This window comes from Oenanthe melanoleuca, chromosome 4 (assembly GCF_029582105.1).
Source record: "Oenanthe melanoleuca isolate GR-GAL-2019-014 chromosome 4, OMel1.0, whole genome shotgun sequence".
NCBI classification, from domain to species: Eukaryota; Metazoa; Chordata; class Aves; order Passeriformes; family Muscicapidae; genus Oenanthe; species Oenanthe melanoleuca.
This window is the reverse complement of record NC_079337.1, coordinates 22665757-22681391: the sequence shown is the minus strand read 5'-3', so window position 1 is coordinate 22681391 and position 15635 is coordinate 22665757. Positions and strand designations below refer to the sequence as shown.

The following is a 15635-nucleotide window of genomic DNA, read 5'->3' as shown; positions in this document are numbered from 1 at the left end:
TGAAATTATCTCTAAATGAGGGCAAGATGCCCACATTTAATTGTTGGGAGCATATTCATTTCAGGGGTTGGTTAGAGGGCAGGGAGGGGGGTGCTGCACATCAATGGGAACTTAACATACCACAGAAGCAAGAGCACCTGTGCCTTCACTGATGCTGAAAGGAATGCTACAACTGCTCCAGCTTCTCCTGTAAACCTGCACCCCAGTCCTTATTTTAGTGTAAACGAAACTCCTAAAACCTCCAGAGACATCTGATAAAATTGGGAACACAGATTTCCCAGTGGATTTTCTGAATCTTCTGCTGTGGGTGTGTATGTTTGTGCATATATATGTAAACACCAGTACACATAACCATAGCTGAGCACAAAAAAATAAATCTTCTAAATTAGAAGACTAAGATGCACTATAAGAGTATTTAACAAAACAAGTTACCAAAGTTCACATATACCTTAGCCTTACCATGTGCTTAAAGGCCTAAGGGCAATCAGAGGTAATTTCAAGAGGATTTTCAAGATATTAACATGAAAAAAAAGTGAAAAATCTTCAGAAGTTACTGGTCAATGAAAACTTTACTCTAGCAACCTGATTCAGAGTCACAGCAAAGAGACAGAGGCCAAACCATTAGGCAGCATAAAAATGGACTTGTTTCAAAAGTGATCAAAAGAGGATGCTTCATACACAGTTTGGATGTATGGCACTCACCGGGGAAGGAACAGGTTTCTTTCTTTCCAAGCTCAATTTTCTCTCAATAAAGGTTGCACTGCTGTTTTCCTTTACAAAACTCAGTTTGTGAACCTCCTCTATCAATTGATTCTGCACTTCACAGATGCTTGAGGAAGACAGCTGCAAACACAAATGTGGGTTAGATCTCACATACAAAATGGTAGGAAATTGGAGAGAGCAGATTTAATTTAATTGGCTGAATGCTAGGAGTCAGGAAATCTGATAAGTTATGCCTATTTTCTGCAGAGCCCATAAGCAGTGCACTCTCTACATATGAGATGTAAGAGAAGAAAGGTCTTTGCTTAAAGAAAGTTTCTAATAGATGCTATTACATTTAAAAGACAAAGCAATTGAAGTTAAACAATAAAAAACATTCTAAATGGTGATGAAAATGAAGAGCTTTGCATTTATGCTACTGAGCCACCTGCTTTCAGATGCAAATGGGCATCTCAGCAGCTATCAGAGTGGCCAATGTGCTGCAAGGTTTGGAGTAGTTTACCCCACAGCTGTGTGTTTGAGCAACTGAGAGCTGCCAACAGGTGAAAAATTGTTGGGTAACTAAGTCTCTCTCTGTGTCATTGGATAAGTGCTTTTCATCTATGCCTAATACTAAATGCATTTGCTGATCTAAACAGGAAAAAAATAAAAATAAGGTAATTTTGTAGCCAGACCCTCCAGAAAACAATGCCCAATACAACACCTTTCAAGACATGAAAACATCAAATTACAGGGATGAAATCTCTTCATGTGGAGAAAGCCTTCATTTTCCCATTAAACACCATAGCTCTATGTTTTTATCCTGACCTTGTTTGCTTAATTTTTCAGCTGCCCCTTACTATAATGTGCTCTGTTCCAGCCTTGATAGAAAGGAATACTCCAGCATTGCCTTACTAGAGTGTGTTTCCCAAGCAGCTTGGCTTCTGTTCAGGTGAGTGGATTTGTATGTCTGGAGGGCATTGTTGTGTCTCTCAGGGAGTTCAAGTCCTCCAGGCAAGGCTATTCATTACTGCCAAGAGATATCTGCAGGAGTTTCTGCATCACATTTGAGTTTTAAAGCAACTTGATTTTCATAAAATTTATTTAATCTGATCTCCTAACTTGTTTTTCTTTTGCGGTCATCTGTGAATCTGCAGGTCTAGCAGCAAAGGAGGTGTTCATGTACTTTCTCAAAATTTCCTGTGTTTTCTGGGCTTGTCAGTGTGCATGCTAAGAAATGCTAGCAACTGCCTTCTTTTTGCCTTCCTGTAGTATTCTTGCCATTCCTATCACTGCAACAGCAGGAACAGTTCCAATAGGATCATTCTTGATGAAAAGCCCAGGTCTGACAAAAGTTCAGGGCATAAGTTTCTCAAAACTCACTCCTCAGTAACCTTACTGTGGCCTTCAGTACCTAAAGGGCGCCTACAGGAAAGTGGATGGGGACATTTTACAAGGGCATGTAGTGACAGGACAAGGGGGAATGGCTTTAAACAAAAGAGGGCAGGTTAATTTAGTTTACTGTGACCCAGGTGAGGCTCTGAAATGGCTTCTGCAAGGAAGCTGTGGGCTTCTTATCCCTGGAAGCTGTAAAGATCAGGTTGGATGGGGCTTTAAGCAACCTGGTCTAGTGGAAGGTGTCCCTGTTACTGGCAGGGGAATTGGAACTAGATGGTCTTTAAGGTGCCTTCCAACCAAACCATTTTGATTCTCTGAACTTAATCTTTACTAAGCTTGCAGAGGAAAAAAACCCAAATCTGACTGTGCTCAACAGAACAAACAAAATCAGAAAATCAGAAAATCAGTGTAGCTTTGTAGATATGTGTCCTACATAATTTTAGCCTAAGCATACAGAAAGAAAAAAAAAACAAAAAAAACAAAAAAAACAAAAAAAAAAACAAAAAAAACAACAAATTAAGGAAGAGCTATACATGTTTCTAATATACTTACTGGAATAGGCACCATGACATCAGAGTTTGATTGAAGGGCTTCAAACATAATATTCCTGAGGAGGGTGATGAAGCAATGTAGACAGTTCAACACAATATTTTTGGCTGCTCTGTTGAATACCTGAAGTTCTTCGACTAGCTGTGCATTTAGAGCCTCATAGTCTTTCTTTGTCAGGTCCATCTCCTCTCCAGCTGACCTCTGAAGGCAGCTGTTGTAGTCCAGCAACTTGTCATAGCGCTTCTGGATGAGCTTCTGGGGGCCTGGAAACAGGGCTTGCAGTGCTGAGAGAGGACTCAAGACAAGCTTGTCCAGCTGAGCCATCTGGAAAGTATAAACCAGACCTACTCATTACCTTATTCATACAGTCCTTCAGACCATAAGGGTTGAGCCTGATAGCAGCCCATCAAGCACTCTGTTAATCACTCTTCACAAAGTGTTGCTGCCAGAGGCAGTTTCAAGGAAGGTACAGCATGACTTAGAATCTCCTTCATAATGGAAGAGGTGTCAGTTTTTCTGCTTACATGCAGCCTCAGGTACTGCCCCTAGGGAGCTGCCACTGGAGAAAACAGCCAGGATTGGTCAAGTGGTCAAAAAAAACCCAGGATTTCCTTAGCTGGAAGGGCCACACCAATATAGAGTCTAAAGCCTTATTAAGTGGCAGCCTTGAATTCTCTCAAAGCTGCTTTTCTTTTTCTTTTTTTTCCCCACCTCTCCTGGATACAGCTGTAACTCAATTCCTGTTTAAGCAAACACAAACAATCACTTGATTTGATTAAATTAGGTTATGCTTGTTGGTTTTATCTCTAGTAATCAACAAAATTAGACACCTGCTAAAAAACCAGTCTTCCTCAGACTTTTCCATTAGTCTCTAATTGTCTCAAGGGATTAATATTGCATGAAATAAAATTTATTTTTGTAAGTCATTTGTTCAAATACAGCACAGGCTTGTAGTGAGTGAAATTCATCATCATATTAAAGATCTTGGACATTCTGTGTGAATTAAGTTGTTGGATGTGAGAATAAAAAAGCAGCTGCCTCTGCATTCTCAAAAGCATAACAGAGTATCCATTTTAGCCCCAGAGTTGCTCTCCAAGGCCAAGCTGATGTACACTGGCTAAATAGCTCCTATTTTATTTCCACCTAAAAAACTGGGCTGTGCTTAGCAGAACTGATTTTCAATGCATTAAGAAAACAATTCTTCCAAACTGCTGGACCTGATTTCTGAAAAAGAGGCTACTGGGCATTTCTGCCTTGAAAATTTTCCAAAAAATCTAATGAGAGGAAGGTATACATTATTGACAAATGCACAAAGGGGAAAAAACCCAAATTATTAACCTGAGCCTGTTGCTGAGATTTCCCTTGATAATAACCTTTCAGGAAAACATGTGAGGAACACTATGGGTTGTTCAGTGAGAGCAGCTACTCATTGTGCAATGTCAAGCCAAGGGTGTTTTAAAAAAACCCATATGCATAGGATAGGGAATCTTTGTAGTCTTGTCCATCCAAGACACAAAAAAAACCAAATATTACGTATAAATTAGCACCCATTAATTAAAATGTCCACAGTTAAATAAAATTGTTAGTTGTTTTTTTTGTTGTGTTTTTTTTTGTTTTTGTTTTTTTTTTTTAAATTATTATTATTATATAGACCTTCAGAGTAGCTAGGTCATGAAACAGTAGCTGTTAAAATTTTTTTTCTAAAAAGAAGTTTTCTGTTTCATCTATTGTGGAATTACTTCTACTTTTATGTTTCTGAATATGGGGGCAGCTTCCATACTGGACACACTCACAACTGCAATATCACTGATATCATTATTTTGCACTTTATGCAATCATTCACTGTAAAGACATTGAAAATATCATTCTGATTACTGAGATTAATTTTTGAGATACTTTTCACACGTGGGAATTTCAAAGGAAAATAAATACATCATCTTACTTCCCTGTCATTATCCTGGAGGTTGCAGTCTGTCAAAGAGCCTTTTGTTCAGTGGCAGACCCTGCTTTCAGTGTTTTGGAAAGGACTGAATGGCTACATTTAAGTCAGCACTAAAATAGGTAAGTGTAAGAAAACCTCCACCTCTGAATTTTTCCAGCTTGAGCAGCTGTTTGAAAAAGCAGCCTGTCCCATTTTGAAGAGACATTTAAGTGTCTTATGAGAGTCAGGCATTAGACTTTATCTTAACTCTGAAAGCAAAAGACTAGTTAAAAAACTGTTTTTTAAAATTTCTTTATTAATTCCTGTAGGCTATATTTGGATTTTTCATGGTTTCCCTATATGAAGGATTTGACAACACTATGTTAATATCTGGATTGATGATCTGAGAGGCCTTTTCTCAATTAATAAATCTGAGATTTTTACAGATCTGTGATTTTCAGTACATAAGCATAATATCAATCACAAAAGTCACTCAAACTGCAAGTGCTGGTAACAAAAGTAGCAAGGCAACAATCTGCTGCTCTTTTCTGAAGTTCAGGTTAAACAAATACAGGATTGTTCTGGTGATAAAAATTTAAAACAAAGATTTTAGTATAAACCCAGGAATTTAGCTTGATTTCTTTAGTTGTTCTAAGGAAAATACAATGCATTCATATTATATTTTATCTTAGTTCTTGCAGAAATTCAACCAAAACCCTCACTTATCTTTCACAAGAGATTCCTTAGCTATTTTTTTTCCTCTTTTCTGTAGTAGTCTTCCTGACATACAGCTGTTTTCTCAGATGTACACATAGCTGTGTGACACTGGACATTGCATTAACTTACAAAGTCTTCACACAGATTTGCAGTGTTGATCTGTTTTTCCGAAGAGTCATTCTCTGTGTCATCTTTATCTTGCAGGATTTCCTGAAGCCAAATTATATTCTGGGCAGCCAGATGTATAGATTCCTAAATGAAAAGACGGTAGGAAGATGAAACTATTACAATCTGTTTTAATATGCTGCATTCACTCATGCAGCTACTGGAATAATACTAATGGAATCAGAAATATTTTCCATCTCCAACACCTGTACAGCTGCTGTGCAGTTTCCAGTCATTGTGAGGTAGTTTACTGTGACAATATTTTCCTGTGCTTTGTCTATTTTCAATGTAAACTACTTAAGAATCAAGTTGTTGATGTTCAACAGAAAGAACTATGCCCTAAACTAATGAAAATCCCACTGGAAGTCAGCTACTCTTCAACAAGAAGCCAGCTTACCATGCATCCTCAAAAATCTCTTTTGAGGCTCTAAGTAGGACTACAGTGGTGTATTTCAGTCACTCAGAATTTAAATCTTAATGAAGTGTGGATCCATTCAGATAAGGAGCTGTCAGCACCATTCCAGGCAACAGCCCCCACTGGCTGAGCTCCCTGGTCTTTTCCTGTCTGCAGAACCAAACAAGTGTGTTTGTGATAAGCCCTGGCCAGCTGGTTATTGATCTTTCCTATCTCTCAAACCTCCCTGCCTGGTTAGGGAGCACTTACACTTTGACAGGCCTCATGCCATCTACAAAGCTGGCAAGTAGTCCGTGGGAGGGGCAGGTTGATAAATCACAAGCCAACCTTCTTCTCTGGAGAGGAGGATTGAAGCAAAGACATTTTAGAGAACTCGAGCACTCTGTACATCTAATGCTAGCCCTCAACACAACCTAAACACAGAAAAAGGGAAGGACTCCTTCCATCCACAATATGAATTTTAGGGGGTTTTAATTCATGTGGCAGCTCAGTTCTTCAATCTTTAATGAGAAGCAGTTGTTCCTCCACTGCAGAAGGTAGGGGTGACAGCTTCACACAGAGTTTGAAGGTCCTGACTGTGCCACCAGACAGCATCTTCTCTGCACCTGTGGGTCTCCACAGAACCTGCTTCTGTCAGGGATAAAAATGCAAAAGTGTGGGCTTCAAAACTTCTTTGCCATGGGCTCAGTAATGCAGTGGCAGCACAGCTTATTTATTTAATATTCTGAGGTAGACAGCCCTGCTTGTTTATAATTTGGTGTTGCCCAACCAGTGGCAGAAATGTGTGTCAAACTGGTTATGGACAGGGTTTGTGACCACATATTGCAAAAAGGCTGTACCCACCTGGAGATGTTGTGAACAGAGCGAAATGTTCTTCACACACAATTTCACAGTCTTCTCCAGACTTTGAAACAACTTTTCCTCGTTATTAAAAGTTCGATCTTTCACCTAAAAGAGATATTTGCACTGTTATTCTGGCAGCCCAAAAGAGCCTGGCTAATGAAAGAAACATCCAGAGCGCTGCTAGAAAAATCCCTGAATTCCTCCCTTTGAAAACAGATCAACCCCTAATTCTCCCAAGCTGTAGTTCAAGAAAAGTCCAAACCGCTGGGCAACACGGCAGAGAATCCCATTTTTAATCCTTGTGGGAGCAGGGAGTTGCTTCATGACAAGCCCACGGGCGTGTGCTGACAAAACGCTTCGCTCTGCTGTTTCCATTTCTGCTGCTGCCCTGCCCGAGGAAAGGATGGAGAAGCAACGGGATACCCGGGAGCGGCGCGCTGCCGCAGGCCGGCTGTAGATGGAGCTGTTATCCCAGCCTCTCCCCTGCTCGGGGAATGCCTCGGGACACTCCCCGTGCCGGCTGGGAACACCTGAAAACGCGGGCATCCTGCCCGTCTTGCCCTGCAGGGCTTCACAGATCTCCAGTCACGTCTTCGCGGTTTTGCCGTCAGGGTCTCGGCACGTTCCAAGGAACTTTCTCCGTCTAATTAAGCAGGAGAGACGGCTGGATCTTTAATAGATGCATTCCGATACTAAAATGATCCTCAAATGTTTTAAGCTTATGTAGAAACAAAACAAAAACAGCATAAACCAGAAGTTTCTAAAGGAGAAGAAAAAAAAAAAAAAAAAAAGAAACAAAGGAAAATAAAAATCACACATCCTTTTAATCAAATTTAATTCCCCTTTTCTCTGATTTGATAGCCTTGCTGGTGTCTCTCACATTTGAATACAAAAATTTCCACTGTATAAGTAAATGAACAGAAAAAGAATATATGGGTGGTTTGAATCAGAGAAAGAGGAGAAATGCTGATAAAAAACAAAACAGGAAAAAACTGCATATATCTTGTAAAGCCACATCTAGAAAGGCAAGCGACCTTGTATATTCTGCCATCTCATGCAGTGAGGTGTGCTGGATTTCATTTTCAAGGTCATTTGTAATTGATTTTCTTTGAGATTTTGATTTAAGCTTTCCTGAAAATGTTTATCCTGCTAGGTTTTGAATTACAGCTTTGAAATTATGAAGGAGCATTTTACTTTTGGCTGCCCAACACCCATCAGACTCATCACAGAGTTCTTTGTCTCTGAAGTTTTGACGATTCCAGGTCTTTTCACATGTAGAGGCAAATCCTGTGGCCTTTCCTAATTAGAGATATTGCTCATCTTCCTTGGTGGATTCCAAACCTTAATGCTACAACATGAGCAAGATGGACTGAACATGTTCTCAGCCCCAAGAATAATTATTGCCAGGGAATCTGCAAAATGCTGACCTCAGGCTGAGTTTCACAAAACTGCCGCTCACTTCCTCTCTGCTGAAGACCAGAAGTTTGAGAAACTCTTGTGTAAAAAAGGAAAAGGTGGAGAACACTTTACATTATTTTCTATTTCAATCACAAAGACCTTTCCTGTCTTCTCTGACAGTCAGAAAATTACTTCATAAATTAGGCAGGAAAAAACACAGTACCACAAACTCCATTTCCAACGTGTTTTGAAAAACACCCAGTGCAAAAGCAGAACTGAAGCTGCCAATGCAAATCTGCAGTTGGATGAGTAAGTACCTGAGGTTCTCCCCTTGTCAGTATTTTCAGGTGGCTGGTGACCCTCTTGGATTTCTTGCTAATGGAGTGAATATTCAGTCGAGAAAACTTTTCTTTAAGGGTTTCATCGTCATCATTCTTCCTATACTTCATCACTGCAGACAGAAAATTTCATTACATCAGTAGTCTGTATTCACAGGACTTTTCACAGGGACAGCCACACAAATATGAAACCATTTGAGAGCACACACTTTGATGTCATTTGCTGTAATCTTGTGTGAAAATGCTCAAGAGCATGAAAACCCCAACATCAACACTAATCTTGGGAAGAGTGAAATTAGGGCTTCGACCTGGCAAGTCCAAAAAAAAATATTGCTATGACTGCATTTTAATTATTATCAATGTTTGTAACTGCATTACAGACACTATAAAATTAATTCGTTCCCTGTTTTCATATTGGAGTTAACAGTCAAGTAAGATAGTTGGCTGAGGACAAGGGACATTAAGGCATTGTTGCCCTCTTGAAACTCCATGTATTACACAACTTGGGTGGCACCAGCCAAAGCTGATGTAGTGAAATATCTGGAGCTGAAACATGTCTTGTAATGGCCAGCCCAAACCTACAAAGAAAGAACTTACTGTGCTATTTTCTTACCTAAATCTTTCCTCCTTTTAAGTTCATTGATGTTCACATTAATGTTTTTCATAGCAAAAAGGGCATCTTGTAGCCCCTCGTGGTCAGGGTGAGAAGCAGGAGTTGAGTTCAAGAGCTTATGGAGTAACAAGGGATATTTCATCAGCCGTTGCACTGGTTTGATCAACAGAGATCCTAGGTCCATTAGATTTGGCTTTCCTCTGTAATTTACACCAAAATAATTGTCACAAAACTAGAAATTCCTTGAATTGCAATTACTACTCAAGTCAAAAAATAAGATACATCTGTGATGTTGTAAATGAAACCTTCCTGTCACCCCCTCAGTGAAATACACCCCAGGTCACTGAATTTTCTGTTTTCAGAACTTAGCAGTTCTGAACTATTACTTAGACATTAGCTCTGAAACTGTCCCACTCAGTTTAAAGGTGCATGTGGTATAACTCACACAACACAACACCCAGAAAGGGAGATGTAGGTGGAAGAACAAATAACAGGAAGTTTGAGAAGTGCATGTGAGCAGGGCTGTTACATCCTGCTCTGGGCCCTCAGGCTTAAAATTGCAACATCTCCATGCTGTGAGTAACTGGGATGCCTGTTCCCAGTGCATTCCTTCCCACAGCATCCCTGACTTGGCACAGTCACCCTTAAGCTTTACAGCCTTTCACCTGTGGTTTTTCTTTGCTGGCTGCCAGTCAGTTATTCCTAATGATGCCTCAGCTTCCAAAGGGTACCAAATCTGGCCTGGGGAAATGTTGAACACGCAGGATATTCACACACCCTTGATCCAACCTGCTGGAAGACTCCTTGACATAAAGGCAAAGCAGGCAAGTGGCCAGGGTGGCAGAAGGATGAAAGTAGGACTGTCCCAGCTTCCAGCATGGGCACAGGGATGCTCTGTGGCTCTAGGCTCAATCCCCACTGGCTGCCACAGGGGCAGCAGAGCATCCCCAGGCATTCAAATGGCCCAGACCATGAAGGGCTCTCCAAGCTCTTGGGCCCCAGCCAGCTGAACTCCAGCCCTGCTCCAGGCAAAAGCCTTTGCTTATAGTCTCCAGGCTGGAATGGTAGAGGCTGTGCAGTTTGTGGGCTGTCACAACAGCCTCAAAGGAACCAGGAAAGGGCTGAACCACATGTGCCTTCATTACCTTCCATGTGGCTGGTAGAAACATGGGGTCTCCCCAGAATGGGTAATACCAGGTGGCCAAGACCAGGGCCAGCCACTGCTGAGGTTCCAGCAGCAGGACAGACAGGACATGGCCTCTCCTCATGACAGCACACTCCTCAGCAAGCCAGGCACAGCTCCAGCACCAGCTCCCTGGCACCTCCCCATTGAAACTAAATATGAGCTGCTGGGTGGAAGGCAAAAAAGCAGAGCAAGCTTTCCATTTGCATGCCCAAAAAGGCTCTTTTGGGGCAGGAAAGGATTTCTGACATTAACTATGCAACAGTTAAGGGTAGACAAAGAAGGATTTCTGCATATGGAAAGATGGAATAACACAATGTACAAGGAAAGTACAAAAAATAGGGAACAGCCACATGGTTTTGCAGGCTGACATCTATTGTTTTGTGCAACAGAAAGCATAAAAGAAAAAAACCCCTTCATTCCTACTTTTATATGTGTAAAAAGTACAAGAGCCAATCCTTACTTGCTGACTAATTAACTAACAATTTGAATGCCTTTGAGAAGAGACATCTGCATATTTAAACCATCTCTTTCAAATAGGCATTATCTGTAAAAAAGTTCTGCATGAAAAAACCTAACAGTAGATGCCTTTTAAGGCTTCTTCATGTCCCAAAACCTTCTCATCATTTCAATCCCCCTCATTTTCCCTGTATCTTACATTAAATAGAGAGCTGTTTTTCCTTCTTTCAGCTTCTGGCAGCAATAATGAAAAAAAAAAATCTTAAATTGTTATTGTTTTCTCTGAAAAGCCCCATGAATGCAAATCTATAAAAGCTGCCTCATGAATGGAAAAATCTTCAAGTGTCTTCTCTTTATATAGTTGCACTTTGGACAGCTGCCCAAGTGATAAACAGCCCTCTGTTCCTATCTGCATGACACAGTCTTGCAATATGGTGTGAGAGATAGCAGGTTTGTTATAAGATAATGACTCCCTGGGGCATTAAATGCCACAAAGTTTGACTCATCTAATTCTTCCCAGCAAGATTAGCTGAGATAGCTACTCTCCCTGGACGAGTCCCATTTGCAATGCACCCTGTTAGGACCCACCAGCCTCTGGGCAGGACATGGCCTTGCCACACGACTCAAGCAGGAGAATAACGCCTTGTGACACCCATTGTGCAGAAAATTAAATTGATAATTCATTTGTGACGCTACTTCAGCCTTCCCCCATGTTATTTTGAATTTAGCAAGTATTCTAAGTCACATGTAGCTGTATTAATCTCACAGCAAATTATTACCGTGGTGCTGCAGTAAATGCATCTGGCAAACTGCAGTGAGCTTCATGGCACAGCCTCCCTCCTGCCTCCTGACAAAACAGTCACTAATACAGACAGATGCATTCCCACTTGTTTAAAAAGCCCGTGGTGGTGAGCTAGACAAAGGCAGGTGAGGCAGGATTTAGTTTCACCATTTTTTGCTGTCACTACAAGGCAGCTCTGTCCAGTGGCAAACACGACAGCCAGTATGGTACAGCTGGGCTGAGGCTGCTGTGCTATGCAGCTGCCAGCTCTGAAATGGTGTGCAGGATTCAGGCTGCAGCAGGACTCAGAATCTTGGGCTTCATGGTCTGCTATGCATGGCTTTATTTTAGTACAAGACATGAAGGGCAAATAATTCACTATGCCATAAGTCTCTCAAGCAAACCCAGGGAATTCACTGAGGCTGCACAGTTGTTAAGCCAAGCAGAATTTAACCTATTGAGCTGCTAGCAAAGGGCTGCACTGTCTGGTATTTATGTAATTGTTTTCTTGATCATGCTTGAATGAAAAGCAGTGTGGGAGCTGCAACATCACAGACCATTTGGAGGGAGTTATGCTGCATTTTCCAGTTCAACAGTAATCAGATTTTTGGGTGCTGTCCGGCCCAAGGGCTGTTGCAAATCTGCAACCTCTGATTTGCAGATGATGGGACTTCTTGAGTGCCCTGCCAGTGAGTTAGCCAAGCTCAGGGAGGGTCCCACAGCTAAACCTGCTCATTGCACTCCACACAGCTTTGTAAGAATCCTTTAAACTCAGAAAGTGAATTGTCTCCTACACTCCACTGGAAGCTGTTTGAAGGAGAAAACCATACATTCATATCTATTAGGGTTACACAAGGCAGAACACACAAGTCTTGTGTGATTTCTGTATGTGTTTCTGTCTCACATGATCATATTTCAGCCCACTGGATATTTCGTATCTCTTGGAGTCCTATTCCTTACGGGACAGAAGTACACAGGAATATCCCTGATCAAAACAAAATGCAGAAAAATTATTTCCTATCACAGACAAAAGCCCCCAAATGTAGAGTTTCAACCTGCAAGTCTTTCAAAGTGTATTTTATGCAGATCATAGTTATAACATGCAATTGACTGACTAATTAACAAATTCTCTGACTATACAGGCCTGTTCCTCTCCTACCAGTATAGACACACTTGCTCCACCTTTCTTCTAACATTTTGTCTGGGGTTGTAATCTTTCTCTTCAGTTCAGACAACCCCTCCTCTGACCTCTCACTGCAGGTAACTACAGGCAGTGCTGCATTTCAATGAACCCAACCTGCTGGATGTCCACAAACACTGCAGCTGCAGTGATAAATTCTCCTCTACAGCTTTTCAAAGATGTCACATTTGACACAGGAGTCCCTTAACCACAACTCATCAGTGGCTGGGGGAGTTTTCTGGCTAAGTTGCAATGAGCTTGTTCTTTTCTGATGTTCTTCCAGCCGCTGTTGGGGGAAGATCCTAAGGTGGGCTTCTCCTACACAGCTACTGAAAGGATTGTCAACTTAGAAATAGCTTTACCTGCAGGCCTGCCTGAAAATGTATTCAGACTGACACTATGCTGCTGACAAACCTCAGAGCATTCTGCATATGTCCTGAAAAATTCTCCAGGTTACACTGACACAAAAGGCTTGTGTTCTTAAAATTTCCACCTGTACAGCTTTAACCATACTAAAGATAAATTAAAGATACTTTAAAGATTATTTTACATGTAAAAAAGGGCATAGTACTTACTCTTCTTCATATCTCTTTCTGCAAAAGAGAAGAAAACAAAACATGCATTAGATTTCTCCTAAGAGGATTTATAGAGATCAGAAGATTCTCAGATACACTTCAGTGACACAGAGTAGCTGTGACTAGCTGGTTAACTTAGGTTTATGGCTGCTATGTGTCAGCAGAACTGCACGAAACAGCCAGAGGGTACTGGTGAATCTGACCCTACAACTTTTTGAATGGACAGTCCCGAATGGGAAAGGACTGTCAGAAACCTGGCTTTGGCTGTGAGACCCAGCCTTGTCCTCACAGCATTAGAGAAGGAAGTTTGGATCACTCTGCTAACATTTGTAGGTAACGTCAAGCCGTGCATACATTTCTCTCTACTGTCTTTAAACAGAAATGTATTTTTTAAAGAAAAACAATACATTTCAGCCTTTTAGGGTATAGAGTCAATGAAGCTGTGAATTTTTTTGTGGATTATACCTCAACTGAAACCTCTCTGGAGTAGGATGGTGTTGATACATACACTGAAAACATCAGGTACTTAAAATTGTAGTTTGCAAACGTGTACATAGAATATTTTCTTATTGCATGAATTCACTCAAATTCTCCATCTCTGCATCAGGCTTTCCTGACATCACATCCTCAGCCACACTTTTTTGGCTGCCTGCACTCTTATCTCCTGGCCCACCAGTGCTAGTTGAGCATCTGGAAGCTGCTGCTTTCATCGCTCCTGCGCTGTCAGCATTTTCTGTGCTTAGGACGTCCCTCTGCCCCTGCAATAGTTGACCAAGCTACTTCAGGCTGAAAGCTGAGCAGGTAGTTGCCAGCATCCTTTCATTTTTACCAGCTGCATTTCTTTGGCTAGGCTAGCAAACAACAACCCCAGTTTGCATAATTGCTGCTGAAACACGGGACTCTACGGAAATTGGATTTGCACATGTCTCCAATACAGACACCTACATTTTGGGATGGATTTTTTCCTTTTCAGTCAAAAGGAATAGGAATCTCAACATAGCTAATTAAATCTGATTTGTCTGTACAGATGTGCAGAGTGCCACTCTCAAATTGCTCCTGATATAGAACTTGTTTTTCACATGTCAGTTATTACTCAGCGGAGGAACAGAAGCCCCTACTAATGTCAGCTCATTTAAGACTTTTTAAAGTGGAACAATATTCTTTCCAAGGGAAAAGAAAAAAATTTAACAAGCAAACATTTTTCAAAGATAGTCAGCACCAGCCCCTACATTTGTTATGTCTCACAATTGAAAACAACCTATAACTTATTTGGTAACAACCCTGCATAGTTTTCTTCCTAAGGCAAATATTCTCCAATTGGGTAGTAACAGTTTTAGATGACCACAGTTCTGAATCTCAGCATGTACTTTCAGGTCTTTATAGTTGAATTGACTGCAATCTTTAGGCACTGGGAAAAAATCACAACATAATATAAACACACCAGTGCTTTTATCGTTGGTTCCTGTTTAGAGGCTAATCAGGAAAGAATAAGACAAAAACAAGGCTTCATTGTAAGGAAGTCCTTGTCACTTCCTGCTAGCAAAGGCTAGAGTGGCTCAGCACAAAATATCCTTTCTATTCACAAAGCCCAGCTGTGATTTTGGAACAGGAGCACCTCTTGCTGGCTCTGGAATTCAAGTGGCAACATCCACTCTAGGATGTACATGGATGTTACTTTTTATCTTTATTTCCTCCCAAGTCCCCTTGCCTCAGCAGCACAGATAAATGAACAACAGTAGTGGCTTCTCTTGATTAGTCAGGAAAGATTGTTGTAGGCATCAGCAGTAAAATACCCACTTAGGGGAAATACCTGACCATCCGTTAGCCTGAAGGCCTAAGTTTATATGAAAATTTATTTCTTTTAACTTCCAGGGTAGCTAAAACTTGAGAACCCTGCACATACACTTTGCTATATATTTAACAGCCAGACATATTTCACAAGATAACATCATTTTCAACATAACCTGTCTTCAAAGCAAACATTTCTCTTTTAATGTTATTAATATTTTCCTTCACCACTCTTCCCAGATTTTACTTGGACATACCTCCCATCTCCTAAGTCTTAACACATCTCTGCAGACCAATCACAAATTAGGGTATGGTTGAAATATCTGATGCTGATGTACACTCCTTTATTTGTGAAAACTTTACATCTCTCCTACAAGTGTGCAGCTTTCCTGGAGCTGGAGCCTGACCTCTGGTGTGAATCTATGGCATGTTCCCTCCTGAGAGCTGTGTGATGCTTTTGGGAAAGTGAGGGACAAGGGGATTCATGGGTGGGAAGAGAAGCACTCTCCATGGGTGGATGAGCTGGTCCCTGTCACTAGCTGCAGGAGGAAGCTGTGTTGGAAGACAGATGGATCTGTTATTTGGCAACATCCCCAGTTCTCTACACATTGTC

The 15635-nt window shown here is 41.0% G+C and overlaps 1 protein-coding gene across 1 annotated transcript in view; it reads right to left on the bottom strand.

The window, feature by feature from the left end:
- ARHGEF38 (Rho guanine nucleotide exchange factor 38) overlaps positions 1-15635 on the bottom strand; it is a 37194-nt gene that overhangs the window by 2867 nt on the left and 18692 nt on the right. Inside the window, exons 5-11 of the mRNA XM_056490632.1 lie at positions 13235-13252; positions 9057-9256; positions 8423-8556; positions 6708-6812; positions 5414-5536; positions 2650-2970; positions 703-843 (exon numbers count right to left, since the gene is read on the bottom strand). Of these exons, the coding sequence (XP_056346607.1) occupies positions 703-843; positions 2650-2970; positions 5414-5536; positions 6708-6812; positions 8423-8556; positions 9057-9256; positions 13235-13252 (1042 nt within the window). The remainder of the gene's footprint in view (positions 1-702; positions 844-2649; positions 2971-5413; positions 5537-6707; positions 6813-8422; positions 8557-9056; positions 9257-13234; positions 13253-15635) is intronic.